This window comes from Artemia sp. Qi Xiang Cuo, chromosome 11, assembly GCF_049724085.1.
Source record: "Artemia sp. Qi Xiang Cuo chromosome 11, ASM4972408v1, whole genome shotgun sequence".
Lineage (NCBI taxonomy): Eukaryota > Metazoa > Arthropoda > Branchiopoda > Anostraca > Artemiidae > Artemia > Artemia sp. Qi Xiang Cuo.
In genome coordinates, this window is record NC_142804.1 from 7,812,519 (window position 1) to 7,831,589 (window position 19,071).

The following is a 19,071-nucleotide window of genomic DNA, read 5'->3' on the forward strand; positions in this document are numbered from 1 at the left end:
GTGAAGAATTCTTTATTCTATTTTGTATTTAGAGTTCACATCAGGCAATTGTACAAGAATTATACCTTTTAGAATTATAAGAAAGACTTCTACAAGATTATAGAACACTGGAATATATTGTGTTTAGGTCTTCTCTCATAGAACGAACAAGGAAGTTCTTTTGTCTTAAAAGAAGTCTTAAGCTTCAGGGGAATTCTTATCTGAATGAATAAGAAGCCCTAGGAATGGAATGTATGAAACCATATAAGGGTAGAAATTTAATGGAAAATCTGCTCTTTTTCAAAAAGTACTTTTTCTCTCTATCAGAGCGAACGGTAACTACTCTAATTTATGACGGAAAATATTTTGGCAATTATTCGACGTAAAAGTGCCAATTAGACCAGGTTTGCCCCCCCCCCTGGAATTCAGCTCATGGGATTTGAAGCAATTATTAGTTTCACTGATTCACAATTCTTTGGTTCTGTATTAGTTTAAAACTTACGTAAATTAGGTAAACACGTGAGAAAGTTCAATAGTTCTTTTTAGACTGAGACGATATTTATTAACAGCCCTCTCAATTGTTGCCATTGAGCCCTACTTTTTATGTTTAAGAAAAGAAAAATCGAAAATTTGTTTAAAAATCTGCATACAGGGGTTAATAAAAGGGAATTAACCTCCTCCATGGGACTGATTCAAAAGGTCCCTATCACCAGAAAAATTGAAAAATTGCTGCCTGTACGTGAGTTTCTTTCATATTCAACCTTTTTTTGTGTCTTTTATTTTGAAAAAAAAACAATAATTTCCTTATACCACGTAAATAAGAAGCATCAGCCAATAAAAAATTGCCCCCCAAAAAAAAAAAAAATGCAACAAACAGCGTAAGGAGAGAATAATAACATCTTGACACACAGGTTAAAAAATTCTAATAAATTTCGTAACTTCCGGTAAATTTGGTAACCTCCGGTAAAGTTATTGGTGATTGGTGAACAATATCAGAGAAACAATAACCATTATATAAGCATTTTTGTGCGTTTTTGGTAGGCTATTTAAAATGAAAAACGGCAATTTTTTAGGCTGCCAGCAAGAACATACCCAGAATTTTTTTCGGGGTTGGGGTGGGATACAAAAAACCTTAAAAAACTCATCAAAAATTTGTTTATACTATTTTTTTTACGTTTTTGCGAGTCAGACAAACATTTCCAGGGGTGGTCAAACCCCCTAACCACCCCTGGATATGGTCTTGGATATCAGTCCAAAATAAAAATGATTAAAAATCGTAATACCAACACAATATTTCGCTTTTAATAGACGAATTAAAAAGACGCATAGGAATCTCCTGGAGATTAACCTCCTTCCCGGAACTGATCCAAAAGATTCCTGTCACTAGAAAAATTGAAAAATGCCTATACATAAATCCTTTCAAATTTCAACCTTTTTTTTACGTCTTAATCATTTCCTTATTTCACGTAAATAAGTAGAATACATGGGCACCCATAAGCTGAATTCCAGGGGGCGGGGGGGGGGGCAAACCTGGTCTAATTGGCACTTTTAATGCTATATAATAGAAATCCCAGAACGAAAATATAAAAATAAGGAAGCATCATTCAGCCAGGAGGTGTCTGGCACCCCCTCCTGCCCCCCTCCCCGCAGGGGCACCCATGGTAGAATAAGCTTACAGACGTTACCAAAGACAAAGGCCACAATCAATGTTAAAGCATGACAGTAGAGAATTGACAAAGACTGAAAAAGGCCCAAAATTCTTATAAAATTGGTAACCTCCGTGTGATAAAGTTATTAGTGACCATTATCAGAAGAAAAGCCCACCATTTCAGCACATTTCGTGAGTTGTGAGTGTGCTATCCTGAAGCAGAAAACGGCATTTTTGAGGATGTCAGTCCACAACAAAAACTGTTAAAAATCGTAATGACAAACACGATATTTCGTTTTTACTAGACGAATCAAAAAACACGCATGGGAATCTCCCAAAGATTTTAGCTTTACTGATCCGTTTCTTCCGCGTTTCTGTGAACGAAGACATTACTGTAATTATCTAGCAGGTAAAATCAGGTAAAATCAGAGATTATTAAATTATTTGCCACTTCAGTCGAAGTGGCAATTAGGCAACAAGATGCACAACCTTACTTGTCCACGAACGGTTCAAACATAGGAATAAAAGAGATTGAGATAGGGATAAAATGGTCTTTGTAGGGTTAGACCCCCACCCCCCAAAAAAATGTTTGTCCGACAAAAATAAATATTAACACATTTTTGATGCGCTTTTTAATTTTTTTGTACCCCCCCCCACAAAAAAAGAGAATCCTTTTGTACCCCCCCCCCCCCCAAAAAAAAAAAACAGTCCAAGATACCGCCCTGTTTAATAATATATATATATATTTTTTTAAGTAGACAAATCATACTTCTTATGAGAACAGCTCATTTAGTCAAAATATTCGCTCCTTAGATATTGCAGATACGCTCTTTTGACTACAGTATCTGGATGCACAGTGTCTTTTGATTCAGCTCAATGTCCCCCTTAACATGCCCTGAAAGTTTTAACTTAATACCCTAAGACATTCCTTAGACTACCATTCAGTTGATTTGTTTCTAACGGGGGAAGAAACAATTATACAGCTTCAGGGACCCATGTATATATCCATTTGAAATTTTAGCCACGTATCTATACTATTATGGCTTGACTATCTTGACCTTAAGGGAAAAGATAGATTTTGATGCCACACAATGAGGTCAATAAGATAGTAATTGTCAAGATTGACAAAAAAAAACTGAAAGAATAGAAAAGGAGAAAACAAAAACAAATAATCTAATAGTACAATAGACAAAAAAGCCATAACAAGTTATAACAGAATCGGAAATAAAATATAAAAATAAAACTAAAGAATAATGTTTTACAGGAATGTAAAAAAAAATTGACTTGAAACAAGTGAACAGTAATGGTTTTTCGAGATTGAGATTTTTCTAGGTTGTGGTGACCATTTTTCCAGAATGTCTGAGCTTGCCATAAGTGACACTGCTGGATAGGACTAGATCAATCATATTAAAAAACAAAGATCTTCTTATATGTTAGTATTGTTGGGGTAAACTTAATAAAGACTGACCAATCAAATTTCTTGATATTTTGTGCAAAAAGCTGCAAGGCCCTTTTACTCCAGAGACAAAGAAGAAGGCAAAGAAAAGGCACTTATCAACATTTGACCTCTTAGAGGTACCATTCTAGGCACGTACCTCCCCCCCCTCTAAAAGACAATTAAAATGAATAATAATGATAAATTTCCTCATATTTCGAAAAAAATTATCAAGAAGAGACTTTTCAAATCTTCCCTCCACCACCTCTTGAAAATGTCTACATATGCTAGTGATTCAAAACAGGTTCAAGGGCAGAGGAGAGAGAGTTAGAGGCTCACTCACGAGTGGATGTCTGAACTATTCTTCAGCCGAAAAATTTAGGATTCGAACCATTTCAAAAAACAAATGAAGAAAGTATTAGAACAGATGTCGATTTGGCGCAACACGATGCACGAAAAAACTGAAGAAGTTATTGTACTTCTTTTTTAGTTACATGGGGAGATCTATACAAGGACCTAGCACTGGGTATTTGACAGCCATAACAAAACCAAAGTACATTAAAAACATATTTTGCCTATGACTTCGTAGAAAAAGGGAAATCCAATTTAGAAAATTTGCCACCGGTGGGACTTTTCGCTTGGTCTCAGCTAGATTACAAAGAGCATTATTTTCAACAACCTTTTCTAACATATGGGTTAGAACCGAAAAATATCATCGGACCAAGGCCGTTTCCAGGGCGGGGGGTAGGAAATCTGAACCCTCCACCCCGAAATGTTTGTCCGAATCGTAAAAAAACGTAACAAAAATGAATAAAGCAGATTTTGATGCGTTTTTAAGGTTTTATCATAACCTCACCCCCCCGGAAAGAATCTTTTGTAACCCCCCCCCCCCCACACAAAAAAAATACTGGGTACGGCCCTGCTTCGGACACTCCCTTTAGAAAAGACAGATACAGTGCTTCAAAACCCTTCTATGACGTTAAACGTAGATTTACGGCCTACTTTCTCCAACTAAGTAAGCTCTAACGATTGCAAGGCCGTGCCCAAAATTTGTTTATGTCCATTTTTGTTTCGTTTTTACGAGTTAGACAAAAATTTCGGGGGGGGGGAGTTCAAACCCCATAACCCTCCCCACACCCCTGGATACGGCCTTGATCGATTGGTTCAACTCATTTTTTCCTGTTGATTTTGGTTTTTCAAGATATATAGATGTTTGTGTATTTCCGAAATATTCAGATCATCGTTCCTCACTCTCACAAATATATCTGAATGGTAAATTGACATGAAAAGTTGTTTATCTATCTTAGATGCTTGAAGAACCTCCATATTGCAACCAACTTGGCCCTTGTAAGGGCCAAGAAAAAAACAACTGAAGCAAGTTTTCCTGCTCTCCTCTATGTGGGACAAAGTTTTCCACTTCCTCGATTTTTTGTGATTTTTTTGTTTTGAAGTGCGCTTTTTCCAAGCGCACTGGTTACAGACTTAGGTAATTATTGCCAAAACTATCGGAAACGTATTTTGTACGGCCGAACGGATGTCGTTTTATTAACAAGTGACTCAGAAACAAAGAGAGGAAACTTAAAAAGCGATCTCGAAAGTTAATTAGTTATCTTCTCAATTAGTGGTTTTGAGAACTAAGCCTGGACTTCAGACTTCCGCTGGTTACGCACTTATAGTCAGGAAGACCGGAGAAGCTCTGCTGCACTTGCAACCGGCTAAAGTTAATTTTCTTAAATTACCACTCAACTTCTGATCTTTGACCCGAAAAACACGTGCTTATCTTCAACTGCTACCTGTTCAGAGAGCTCAGGAAGCTGTGCGTAATCAACATCAATGATTGTAACGGGTATAATGATAAAAATAAAAGCTTATATGTGGGTGGAATAAAAGTTTGGCATTTCTCTGCTTACAGATACAAACAGTTTAGGAGCTGAAGATGAAAAAAAGACCTTGCGAAAGGGAGATGTGAAGTTGAATCTTATTTTGGAAAATTTTTTCACGAGTTCTTTGAAATTGCTCAGATAAGAGAAAAGTGGAAGTATCTTAAAGATCAACAGAAAATAATTCAGCAGGGCTTAAAGAATAAGCCTTTTATTGGGTCAGGGATTTTCCAGGAATGATCCAGTGTTTCAAAAAGTTTTAATTTGTCAAATAACCTAAAATTTTCTTTTCTGAAAATGTCTGTCGGTAGGGACAATGAAGACCTTTTGGTGGGAAGGCGAGACATCCCCCCAGACTATACTGTATAGGCGTGTAGATGAGCTCAAAAGCGTTACTTTTAAACATGACTAGTCTTCAGTCCATCTCAAACGGAAATAAGATTTCCATTATTACTTTGCAATAAGACAATCGCCATAATTTGTAAACCCACGCAGAGTTTCTATCTGTTTGAAATAATAAATATGACGAATTCAAGAAGACAAATAAAAAAGTAAGAAACATATCTAGTGACAACCAAGGCAACTTTTGCACACATCCCTTGAGAATAAAGAGAGGCATCAAATTCATTTTTGGCTTATTCCCCTTAATGTTATGCTCAGACAGGAGTCAAATTTTGTCTTGGTAGTCACATTTCATGTTCTTTGATGAAAAATTGAAGTGTACATATAGGCAGATATTTGATTCACCTCTTTTTAGGATAAAATCAAAAGATCCTGATTTTGAATGCTAAACTATGCTTTTTAGAATTAATTTTTAATAAAAAGGACACTAATCGGAAAGGCCATATCTGGGGGGCGGGGTAAGGGGTTTACCCCCCTCCCCAAAATGTCTGTTCCAATTCGTAAAAACGTACCAAAAATGAAAAAAAAAACAAATTTTGACCCCTTTTTTTATTTTTTTTGTAAACCCCCTCTCCCCGGAAAAAAATCCTGGATACGGCCTGCCCTGCTCATCGCACAAAGGACAAGAAATAAAGCGGTACTGAAATTAAATGTTCAGGGTTAACGCATGTCAACGCTACGTTGTAAAAGTAATCATATTTTTTTCCGCAATCGAATTCAACGTTATTCGAAAAAGAAATGTATTCGTACAAGTGAATATTCGAGACTACGGTTTTCGAGACTATGCCGTTCTGATTTTCCAGATTTTGTCGTCAGCGATTTGCAAGAAACTCTTTGACGACGTTGGATTGATTGATTTTTAGTACCAAGATATCTTCTGCACAGCTCCCTGCAAAAATGGAGACTCTGGGTTTTAATCTGCACCCCCGCTCCTGGACTGCTTAACTTGATCGTTTTACAGTCCTTGGACACACAATAAAACATATATCAATGGCTAATTAATTGTACTTCAACGAGCTGCAGGTGACTGCAAGAAGCAAGCATTTCCACCCCAGCAATCAAGCTTCAAAGTTTTTGCTATTATGATCGATAAGCAGACTCGGGAAAACAGGTAACAATATCCGGTAAGGTTGCATGCGAATCCTGAGTTTTAACAGAGCGGTTTTGCGGAAACTCTGTGAAGAAGATGACTATTCTTAAGATGGTTCACACGATTCTAAAATTTGGGCTGAAATTATGTTCTGTATGTTTGAGACGAGGCACTGCTAGTGCGATGACCACTGATGTCAATTTACTTAAATAAGGGGGGAGGCAAAAAATATTTTACAAAATCTATGGGAGGGGAAATTTTGTTATTTTTTCAATTTTTCAATGAAAATACCAAAATAGGGCATTTTCAGTGAAAATACAAAAACAGAACCACCCATTGACGCCCCCTGGTGATGACAAGTCAACATCTACGCTGCAGGCTTAGTATTTAAAGACCCCTAAAATAGACGCTCAAAAGCCTCGATAAGTGTTACTTGGTATTTCAGGAGGAAAAAACACATCTTATATGGATCTGGTTAGAAACTTATTACCGCAGCATAATCAGTGAAAACAAATTTTACCAAACGTAAACTATCATTTAGGACTAAAATATACCAACACTTCTCTGGTTTCACACTTTGGAGTGAATTAAATTCATTGATGGGCGGGGTGTCAAATCCTGACCCCAAATTATTGATCGTTATTTTCACCCCTAGCTTAGTCTCCTCTCAACCTCAGTCACTCACTCACTCACTCTCGCTCTCTCTCTCTCTCTCTCTCTCTCTCTCTCTCTATCTCTCTCTCTCTCTCTCTCTCTCTCTCTCTCTCTCTCTCTCTCTCTCTCTCTCTCACTCTATTTGCCCATCTCTTTTAACTTCCGTCAGGTTTTCCGTCCATGTTTTTATTTCTGTTAAGGTGCTAAATATAATATAGAAAAGCCAAAAAATAAAGCAAAAAAAAAAAAAAAAAACTTTAAAGGAGCTGTTAAATTTTGGGTCAGCAATCATCATTTATTTCCCCCTTTTTACAGATGAGTTATTCACAATAACAAGGTGATGGGAAGCCCTCAAAAGGAACTACCATCAAAGGCTAGAAGTACAGTCTGGAGAGATAAAGGAAAGCGTTTTTCGATTGAAGTTCTTATGCTAACTTGGCCACATTTGTATCGACAATTTCTCTCCCCCTTTCTCTCTCCGTTCTTCACCTTTCTCTTTTAATTTCCAGCACTTTCTCCTTTCATACTTATTTCTATATTCTGATCTTTTTTTCAAAGTGCTAAATTTAATACAAATATATATAAAACAACCAAAGCAATCAAACCAACCAAATTGGCAATAAAAGAAAATCCCTTAAAGATACCGCCAAATTTTGGGTCAACAATCATCATCTATTTTCCCCTTTTTCCAGATAATTTATTCACAATAACAAGGTGAGAAGCAGCGAACAGCCATCACACGCTAGAATTAATAAAGTTTGGAGGGATAAAGGGAAGTATTTTTCACCTTAAGTTGTCAAGGTAACTCAGCTATAGTTGTGTCAACAATCACACTATTCTCCTATATCATACATATTATAGTAATCAATAAAATATCTCTAAGCTTCTTAGGAAAATTGTTTTCATAGACGAATTATACTCCAAAAGAGTGATTGATAGCTGAAAATTATGATGAATTGTGCTGTTAAAGGTTAAAGGGTGTTAAAGCTTGATTTAGTTTCTTCCACTTAAATGGACTGACTAAAATTCGACGATTATTTGAATACCATAAAAAAAAATTAAAAAATACGACTAAGCCCAAACCCTACAGTTCTCCACAAGATTGGGTGATTAAAATTAAATAAAAAATCTAATCAAAATATACTTTAATCTATTATGAATGGTCACCCATCCTCCATTGGATGGTGTTCACCTTAGAGCACCAATTGGCACACGCCGTCTGGTGCATCCATTTTTTTATGGGCAGCCCTCTGATTGTGAGAAAATCATGGATGCGCTCCAATTTCTCAGAACCAGTGGCGCACTCAGAAAATAATTATGGAGGATGACCGGGGGTAAAACGATATTTTAAGCCAATACTTTAAGTTTACTTTAGCTCTTTGAATGTAAGTTTTGAGTAGGGACTAAGGAATGAATGATAAAACTGACCAGATTAAATAAAATTCAAAAACAAAATGTTTTTAGGGGGGGGGCCAAAAGCCTCTTTAGCCCCCACCCCACCCATGGGTGCGCGCCTGCTCTGAACCAAAATGATATTTCAGTTGGGCTCAATATCCCAAATTGTCTTGAATGAGGGAAACACTATGGTCTTTATTTGCAACCAGGCACGTACTTTTGAGGGGGATTCGGTCTTCAAGCAAACTCCCTAAGAATGTGCCCATATTTGTGATTCCTCTCATGATTCAAATAGCTCGCTTATTTTGAGTGTTTTTGGTAGGCTTGTATCCTCCTGAAATAAATTATGTGTGCTAAGCCTGATTGCCTCTAAAAATATTCTGCAGATTTAAAACTAAAGTGCCACTTTTAGGGAGATGATAAGGGTCCTTACGACTAGATTCATTCCCAAAAAACGTCTTGGCAGACTACGCTCCACATAAACAAGGGCACTGCTGTCGACGAGGGTTTTTCGGTGGTTCTTATATTTTTCATTTTAATATACACTGATCTTTTTTAATTCAAAACGATGATTCACAACCACTTTCAGAAAAAAAAGTTTTTAAATGAAACACCTAGCACTCAGGACCAAGACAAAAATTTAAATTGAGACACAACTTAGAGAATAGTATGAAGAAATTCCTGGAACTATGGTAAAATGTATTGACTTCCGGGGATATCTGATTATGAGTTTTGGTGGCTCAATGGCCCAGTCAATAACACCAAGGACTTCGCCTGGCCTTCAAAGAATGGTGAGTAGGCCTTCAAGCCATGCCACGGCATATACCTGAGCCCAAGGCTATTCAGGAAAACGACAAGAACAAGCCATGACCTAATCATAATTTCAGATTGACAATCCTAAGAGGTCACGACTAAAGAAGTCTGGTAAAAATTTTTCAAATGATTGTATCCGACTTTCAATCTTAGCAATTTTAGCAGCCATCTATTTCCTTTTTTTAGTACTTACTAGTTCAGTTGCCCAGTACTTCTTACTAACTCAGTACTTACTAGATGTTCAGTACTTACTAGCCCAGCGAACCTAAAGAATATATCTCAAGAATATCAAAACGTCGGGTAAGTAATTTGCTGACAACTGCAGTCCATCGCCTCAAAGTAAAAAGGCAGTTCCTTACCATCTGATTGAAAACAAAATCTAAATCACGTATCAACGCAGCAGCACTGTACTCCAAACTAACTTAATGTAAAATTTCTTAGGATGCACTTGTATACTTTGAAAATGTTTTAACCATATTTTACACTCTGTAATAATCGTTATATTTTATTAGCTGTAGTGTCATTTAAGCCGTTTCCCAGTTAGAATAATAGGTACTTGTGTACTAAATGGTACACACGAAAGAAGTCAAGTTTGGTTAATGCTAATAAAAAATAGGATGAATATATAATAGTCTAGAAATAAATTTGGGCTACATATTTGCACATTAGGGGGGGGGGACGGTAAAGCAGAGCGTAAATCAAATAAGTAACTAACCTAACCTAGGTACCCTCCCCCTCCCTAAACCCCCAAAAACAACAGGATAAATCGCGGATATTCCAGGCAAACCACGCTTTGCATTGCATTTGCATGTACTGCAAATACTCGTTTGGCGGCAGTGGCGGATCCAGGAGGGGGAGGGGTTGTGCGCGCCCCCTAGCGTAGTCTAAAGTAGTGGAATTTATTTAATTAACTGAATTTTGCGGTAATTAAACTTGCTCATAACGCAAGTTTATCGGATCAACCTATTTTGCGCACCCCTAAAATTTTTTTTCGGATCTACCTATTTTGCCCCCCTCCCTAAAAAAAAATCCTGGATATACCTCTGTTTGGCGGGTTTCGTTTCTGGTTTCCTCGATACAGTCTATAGCGGTGTGTACCAATTAGTGCACAAGTACCGAATAATATTAATAAGGTACCATAAATGAATAAAATGGGATCGGTAAAAACGACTGGTTATATGAATATAGAAATGTCTACATATACAAATATCTATTTATAACACGCTTTTTTGGGGGACCTTATTTCCTTTTAAGCTCCTTCAGTGGCAGCCACGTGGTACCAGAAGAAGAGGACGCCACAAAAATACCCTACGACGCAGCTACCGGGATGACCTCGCAAACCTCAATGTCTCAATCCAACCAACCTGAATGGGAAGATGTCTGGAATGAGAGATGACTGGCGACTCTTCTTGGATGCCCTAAGCACCTCTGGAGGCACAGGAGGATCTAAAGTAATTTTCTTTTGGCGTAATGTAGCCAAATAACTTTTTCACTAATGAATAAGGTCAATTCGCTCTTCAGTAGTTCAAAAGTTTGGACACCATCAATGGGGTACACCGTTCAGGCTTAGGAGAATGGCTGCTGCCCGGACAAATGTATGGTATCTTCAATATAAATGACGGGTTTATTAATTACAAACAGGTAGATGGCTTACCATATCTTCTTTGATTTCATCTTTTTTAGCAGAAATAGGCCGTTTGGAAGTATTCGTTATATCCTGAATTTTTCCCATATTCCTTACGCACTAAGAGTCAAACTAGATCTAACTCCCCTCCTAGAATCCCTCCGTTTCTCCAACGGTTTCTTAAAGCAAAATTTCACATCTGCCTCATCTTTGAGGCAGATGCATAAATCGAGGGACACGCGAGTCTTTTGTACCGTCCGTCTTTAATTGTATCTGAATACACCCTCAAGAAAGCAGATGTTAAGTTAAAATTTACCTTAAGTTTTTTTTATTCTGTCAGCAGGCTAGCGACAAAATCATAAGACAAGGATAAGAAAACTCCGTGGGTAATTTAAAGCAGGAAACAAGGGTAGTTGAAATAAGAAGATGAGTGGGTAAAACAATTACAAGAATTACTTAAGAAGGTTAATTACTCATTTGAGGAAAAAGCATAAACAACAATAGTTTTTTTGTTGTGACTAATAATTGCTAAGTTCTGTTCACCCTTGGTGATGGTCATGGTGGGAAATATTGATCAAATGATCACAGAAATGGTTGGAGCAGCGGTGTCAATTAGGGCGGGGGGGGAGGCTGTCATGGGAGCAACTGCCCCTATATTTCTGCCATCTTCCTTGATTTTAGAATAGCTGTATGGGGGTATTTTGATTGAAAAACTTTTTTTTCAATATTTTAACTGAAAAACTTAAAAAAAGACAGATTCCCCTAGATTTTTTAAGACACATTTTGCCCCCACCCCCTATAACGTCGCCGGGTTAAACTGAGACAGAGAGAAAGAGAGAGGGGAAAATAACAGAGGGCATCATGGATTAACCGGATAACTGGTTACTCATATCTCAGATTGTTACTGCTACTACAACCATTGACAACTGATGGCAGCCCAAAACTGCCTGACACTAACACAGCGCAAAACCATGCCATTTTCTTATTTTCAATTGTACCCACACCATAGTCACAACTCTTGAAAAAAAAACTTATAAATCATCAGTGACATTCAGAGAGGGCCTGTGCCCCCTAGATCTTTTGCCAACTCTCCTTAGATTTTGAAAATATTTATTGGGGTTATTTCCATTGAAAACTGCTTTTTTCGATACTTTCATTGATTAAATTGAAAAAAAAGACAAATTCCCCCTCTAGATATTGAAAAATACATTTGTTCCTCCCATAGATTTCTATGAATTGACGCCACTGTCAATGATGAGTGTTTTCCCCAGATTTTACTATAAATAAAAATGAAACTGAAAAAATAAAATTTAAATCTCATGAAATAAAAATTAATTGACAGAATGCATTGACTTGTATAATTTGGGCTATATATTTCCACATTAGGGAGGTGGGGCGGGAGTAAGATTAAGTTAAGTTAGGTTAATTTACCCCCACACCCCCTTAATGCGCAAATATAGTCCAAATGACATTATTATACAAACTAAAGTATTAGATTTTCATCATATTTTAGTATATATCAGCATGATTATCCTAACTTCGTTTCTAGAGTGTGTTCTGAATAATACAGGAGTACCGCAACTAACACTATGTATTTTTGCCTTTTGCCAGACTCATCATACAGAGAAGAAAGCTGTTATCCCAAATTTTGATATTTCCCAATTTCAAAAACATATATATCTTTACTCCCGACTGGTGACTAACGCCAACTTAACAAATTAGACATGGAACAAATTACTAGTGCTGTAGTCGTACGTAATTTTTCATTTTTATCCATATGTGTCTCGGGGATTTACAAACACTTAGATGACAGTTATCTAGTGTCCACGATTTGTATAACTAGATGAAGTCCGAGATTTTTATTTTCCCGCACACTCCGGAAGTGTTACAATTTGTGTAAGAATTTTAAAACCCTTGACAACAGAAGATTTGTCGTGATAATAGTCAAGCAGGCGTCTTTCGACCCTTTTGTTCAACTGCCTCCCCCATATCTCAAACCGGGCAGGTGGTTAAAACCATCTCGCAAGACAGCTGCCCAAGTCCCCTAAGAACATTTTTGAGAAGAGCAAACTGAGCCTTTTGTTTGCAAACAAGAGATCTTACGCGTGCGAAGCATTGCGGCGCATATCTGAGATGCGACTTAGCCAGAGTTGCCATCCCTACTGATTTATCAATATTTATAGTGATTTTTATGTTGCCTAAACAAAAAAGTCACTAAATCAGGATGGAAATCACTTGATTAATAAAGAAAATCACCCCAAAAAAATCACTAAAATCTAGTGATTTTTTTCTCGCCGGGTGGCAATCCTCGATAAAGCTAAACACCACTTTTTTATATGTAGCTTCTTTTTATTATCGCTGAATTTATCTAAAACAATTGACTATCAGCTGAAATAAAAATTTGATTAAGATTTTTTAACTTTACTTATGCAGTAAAGTCTAGTAAGAAAAGTTGAAGTAATTCGTAAACTCGAATTGGGTTTTCGGCAAATAACACATTTTGTTGCAGAAAAATGGGAACGTAAAACAAGCATAAAACGTAGTATAATTAGTACTACCATTGCTAGTTACAAGGGGAAAATTTAGAACTCTCAACGCCTTTCATGTACTGGATAGGATAAGATTCACAGCCACTTACTTAAGATTTGTAAGTATGGATGTCATTAAAGACGGACAAGGGGACCATGGCACCCATAGGCTCAGGGTTGTATCCAGGTTTTTTTCGGAAGGGGGGGGGGCTATGAAAGAATTTTTTTGGAGGGGGGGGGTTACAAAAAAAAAACTTTAATAAGCGCATCAAAAAACATTTTTATATTCATTTTTGTTAAGTTTTATACGAGTCGAAAAAACATTTCAGGGGAGGGGGTTCAAACCCCCTAACCTCCCCCCTGGATACGGCCCGGCATAAGCTCATAAATTTTACAGATATGTACGAAAAAAGGGGAGAATTGCAGGTAAAAGCGAGGTCATCTGGGATCTTGAGTCAACTTCCCCATCCAGGGAAGTTTCGGATAGTACATTGCTATAATTTGTTTCAAATCAAATACGAAAAGATCAATCAGCAGTATACGAAAAGCCAAGTTTTTGAGGGTTACTACCAATCAACAACAAAAAAAAGAAATAATATGTAAATAAATACAGTTTTTATTTAAAATAGCTAATGGGTGAAACCGTGGACTGAGATAAACGCATATGAAACCAAACATACGCGCAATATTATACTTCATGGCCCAGAACAGGATAATAATATTCTTGAATAGAAAGTAAAATACACAAAGTAAAAAAAAAAACATACAATAAAAATAAACAACGCTATGCTTACCCCAAATAATTTTTTCTAAGAAGAGCTCACTGAGCTTCTTATTTTGCAAACAAAAGGTCCTACGCGCATAAAGCACTGAGACTTATTTCTTAGCTGCAACAACTTTTAGTAGCATCAATTTTCTATATGTGAGTTGAGTAAAAAAAAAGTGCCTAATTTAATTTCAACTGATTCAAGAATTATTTGTATGTATTCATCTCACTTCTGTTTTGTAATCCCTATCTAGCCTCGAACAAAATTATTATAAGACGATGGGTATCGTCTAGTGAGGACAAGAGTAGTCACGTATGCTTCGGGCCCATGCCTACCTAAATGTTAAGATTTTAATAATTTTGTACTAACTTTCCTTATAATTTGGTTTTCACTTTTTTTTAAGCCCACTTCCCCCATAAAGGTTTGTTTCTCCTAAAATAGATCCCTATGCAGCCTACACGTATTGACTAAGACATCATTTCGAATTTAAGAAGATTGAAGCATACTTAATTAAACATTCGTGAATAGGTGTACTCCAAGGGGCAGTCCATTCTCCACCAAATGATGCATATCTGAGAGCACCACTTTCTCCGCCACATAAAACCCATTTCAAACCATGCGTAGGAGCATTTCCACGGCGCATGTACAAGACCTTTGAAACTGTGCAACACATCGTAAGAACCGTTCTTATGAAATAAACATTCATAAGAACTTATTTCGAGGGGGGGGGTGGACAAATTTGACTAAAACGACAAATTACTTGAAAAAAAGGAACTCGTAGGGTAAACAAAAAAATTCTTCATATTTCACGGTAAACCAACCCAATACGAAGACCTAGGACGAACACAAGAGCAGACTTTTTTTTAGTAGATTATGTCTGTAATCCCGTTCACTAATGACAGAATATGATTTATTTAGACCATGATAATTTGGTACCAAGGTAGATAGAGGTGGTATATAATTATTCTACATTTAATATAGAATGATATCCAGGAAAAATGTTAAGATCACATTTCACAGGTAGATTTTATTATTTCCTTCTGGTAAGTACACAGAGGGGATGGAGAGGAGGGCTCTGGTCTGCCCATTCCAAAATCAGTGCGTTTGCAATTATTATTATTTTTTATATTTTCCCTGTACCTCACAGATGTTTTTGTTTTCTGAATCTGTAGCCTCTCTGCCCGAAATAGATTTCTGTGAATGTGCCTGATTTCCTTAAAATAGATGAAGTAAATATATTCTCTTAGCACGAGAAATCCCAAAAATCAGTAGGCCTATGTATTTTACTAATTTGAATTTTGTCTTCCGCTAATTTGTTTAGTTTTGGTTAAACCAAAGACCTAGTATGCTTGCAGTGGTCTTAATGAAGCATGTATGCAGATGGGGTGGGGCTTCAGGTTCCCCCCAAATCCTTATGAGATGCCCTATAGCTTGGCTTCATGTTTGTCCACCCCAAAATCTTGAGATCTTCATGAGAGACAGTATTTTTTTATATTTACAGACATTTTTAGATTCATGCCCCACCCCCCCCCCCAAATAAAAAGATTTACGTGTTCTTTTCTGGTTCTAACTATTTGTTTTTAGTTTCTTGTCTGTTTTTTAAGCATGCGTGGATGATATTTGGGGTAGGAACTGTAAGGGGAGAGGGTGGGTGCAGAACCATCAAGAAAAAGCAGCATATTTTTTTTTAAATTCTGGTCTTTCAGGGGGGGGGGCAATTCTTAAGGATCTCTGAATAAGTGTTTCATACAACCTCTATAGAAATCAATCAGCGTAATTTAGAAAAAAAAGTTAATTTCCAATAATTTTCTCCTTATTGTTTGCATTTTGCAGTAAAAAAAACGCAATTTCAGATTTTCATAAGTTTTGCGCAGAAGATAATGATGAACAGTGATAATTGATTTTATCATACTTGAAATAATCCTCAGCTGAAGACACGTGCAAGTTGGATGTTTATTGTTTAAATACATCCCATTCAATTTTTCCTGGCGACGACATTTGACTGAAATTGATTGACCGCCTCTAATTAGGGTTTCACTAACAATTAACTACTCAAAAGATAGCTCCTTCTAATGTAGTTTCTGCAATCAAAAGTTTTAAGTCCCTACAAAATGATTCACTCGTATGAATCTTAATGAGTACACTTCTTTTCGTGTCCCCCTAGGTTTGATCCAAAAAACCCGTCCAATTCACTGTGAACCTGTCAGGTAGAAACCTGCATCCAACTGATAATCAGGGGGTCAATTGAAAGGGGGTCTCCAGTACTAGGAAGGATGGACATCGGAATGTATGCGAGGGGCTCTGCCCCTTTTAATCGGGATGCTGGCTTTAAGTAGTAATAAACTGAAGAGGGGGAAACGAGACGGGTTGACAGAAGCGTCTTCCGGAAAAGATTTATGAGATCCTTGGAAGATGAGATGATGCAAAAACAAAAACGGATGCACCCTATTATACTCTTGAGTCCTTCTTTTATTACCCTACCTTCGCTTTCTGCAAGCTGTTTTGATTATAATTATCTTTTTGCTGCTAAAGACAGGTCATTGTAAACTATCTTTTTAATGAGTCTTTTATTGTCTTTTTCCCTTTTTTATATTTCGAGTATGCACGGATTCCTAATATAATCGTTTAAAGAACGGTGGTTTTATATGCCACCTTTTGTCGTATATTCAAAATTTTTACTGATCCATTTCAATTTTAAGCCTTTTTTAAATCCTTTTTTTCAGATTCGTCAGGATTATTTCGTATACAGTTCGAATCTGCTGCAGGCGTGAGAAGGTATTTTCAATAGAGGAGGGGGGGGGTGACCCTAAAAAGCCTTATATGGTAAAATTATCTAAAAGTTGTAGTATTGATGAACTTTGAAGAAAAGGTAATTCAAAAACCAATTCTTCTACTGTGTAACCAACATTCCTCTTTTTTGTTTCCCTGAATTTCCCCAATGTAATTAGCTTTTCCAAAAGCTTTCCGAAAATTAACGTCCATAAATTCACAAACTTTACCATAAAATACAAATCCTTCATTTTGGTTAATGTTACTTCTCGGAAAAATTTCGGATAACCAAAATCTATTTCGACGAGATCCCGGAAAATTTCTGGATAGTTTAAGCACTGATTAATGACGCGTCAATGCTCGTAGGCCTAAAACCTTTAAAAAAAAATCTGGTTTCTGGTGAAGCTTTAGAAGTCTGTTCTACTTAACTGCACTGCAGGTCTATGCTTTATCTGAAAAATTAAAATTGAGATTGAGAATGAGATTGCGCATGTTACTCTTAATTTTTGGGAGTCGAATACTTTCTCCATAAGTTAGCAAACCTTAAATAGAGGAGGTTAATCAACGCTATTTTTGTGTACAAAGAATATTATGGTAGATAAAAGGTAATCTGAACTTTTTGATGCCTGCTTTATGAAGCAGTAACGACATTATACGACATCGATGGTCAACAGGGGCGAATCTCAAGCATTTTCATTGGGGGAGGGGAGCAAGAGGTGTCCATATCCGGATAGTCAAGGGGCATGGAATGTATAATAATTTTTTCTCTACATTATTGGGGGGAGAGCAACTGCCCTGCCGTGCCCCCCATACGACGCCCCTGATGTTCAAAGACACATTAAACAAGGGGACCCTGGTTCATTTTGTCGCGAGGGGTAATAATGTCGGGAGGGGAAAGGTAATATTCAGGATTTTTGTTTAGGGGGGTATTTTTGTTCAGGACGGAGGGGTTACAATTTTTTTACAAAACGCATAAAACAAATTTTATATGCTTTTTTTATTTGATTGCGAGTCGGACAACATTATGGGAGGGGGAGGGGTTCGGAAGCGATAACCCGACCTGAATACGTCCTTGGGTAAGGTCTTGCTTTTTATTGACTAAATTAAGTCCCGGTATCATCAATGCTAACAAAACTGTGGGGCCCTTTTGAGCTATATTTGTGGGGGAAAATGACCAAAATCCCCGAAGTCAACCTCAACGATAATAATTAAGATTGATACTTGTGAGATCTTGACCAAATGAAGTATTAGGCCTATCCCATTCATAAAAAAAATAAACGTATATTTGAACATTGTGGCCTAAACATAGTACCGCCAAAAACATACATTCAGACTGATACTCTTTATCGTGACTATTTTTCTTTTTAAACTAAACTTTACAAAACAATTTTGATATATTGCCTATTGTAAGTATAAACTATTGCTAGCACCAAGGCCGTATCCAGGGGGGTTACCTGGTTTGAACCCCCCCCCCCCCGAGATTTTTGACCGAGTCGAAAATAAGTAGAAAATTAGTAAAACCTAGGTAAAAATCAGTAAAATTAGTCGAAAACTGAGTCAAAAATTAGTAACCCCCCCCCAAAAAAAAATCCTGGATCCGCCCTTGGCTAGCACCCAGCAAGAAAAATGTTGACAGCCAAGGTCGTACCCAGGATTTTTATTCAGAGGGAGGGACAGGGGTGGATCCAGGATTTTCTTAGGGGGGGGGGGGCAAAATAGGTCGATCCGATAAACTTGCACTAGAAGCTTGCGTTAAATTAAGTAAATTACACTAATTTAGACTATGTCAGGGGGGAGGCGCGCCCCCTGGATTCGCCACTGGGGGGGATTAAAAATTTTTTACAAAAGGCATCAAAACTTCGTTTATATGCATTTTTGTTACTTTTTTTCTGAGGTGGATATAAAATTGGTGGGGGGAGGGGGAGGGTGCGAACTCAGTAGCCCCCCTGGATACGGTTTGTTGATAAATACATTATCAACATTATCAATTTTATAGGTCTTGTTGATAGCCTTGCTTTATTTCCTCGAACTCTTAAGCGAATAAAATTACCTTATTTAGCAGACAATTACTTGGACTATCTGTCTTG

The 19,071-nt window shown here is 37.1% G+C and overlaps 1 protein-coding gene across 2 annotated transcripts in view; it reads right to left on the minus strand.

Moving 5' to 3' along the window:
- Positions 1-19,071, minus strand: part of LOC148946595 (uncharacterized) — a 50,822-nt gene that overhangs the window by 18,825 nt on the left and 12,926 nt on the right. Inside the window, exon 1 of one of the 2 annotated variants that reach the window (XM_089096256.1) lies at positions 10,951-11,052. The exons of the other annotated variant lie outside the window; for it this stretch is intronic. Within the exon in view, the coding sequence (XP_088952382.1) occupies positions 10,951-11,028 (78 nt within the window). The 5' untranslated portion in view covers positions 11,029-11,052. Of the gene's footprint in view, positions 1-10,950; positions 11,053-19,071 lie in introns of those variants that run through there. 2 annotated transcript variants of the gene reach the window in all.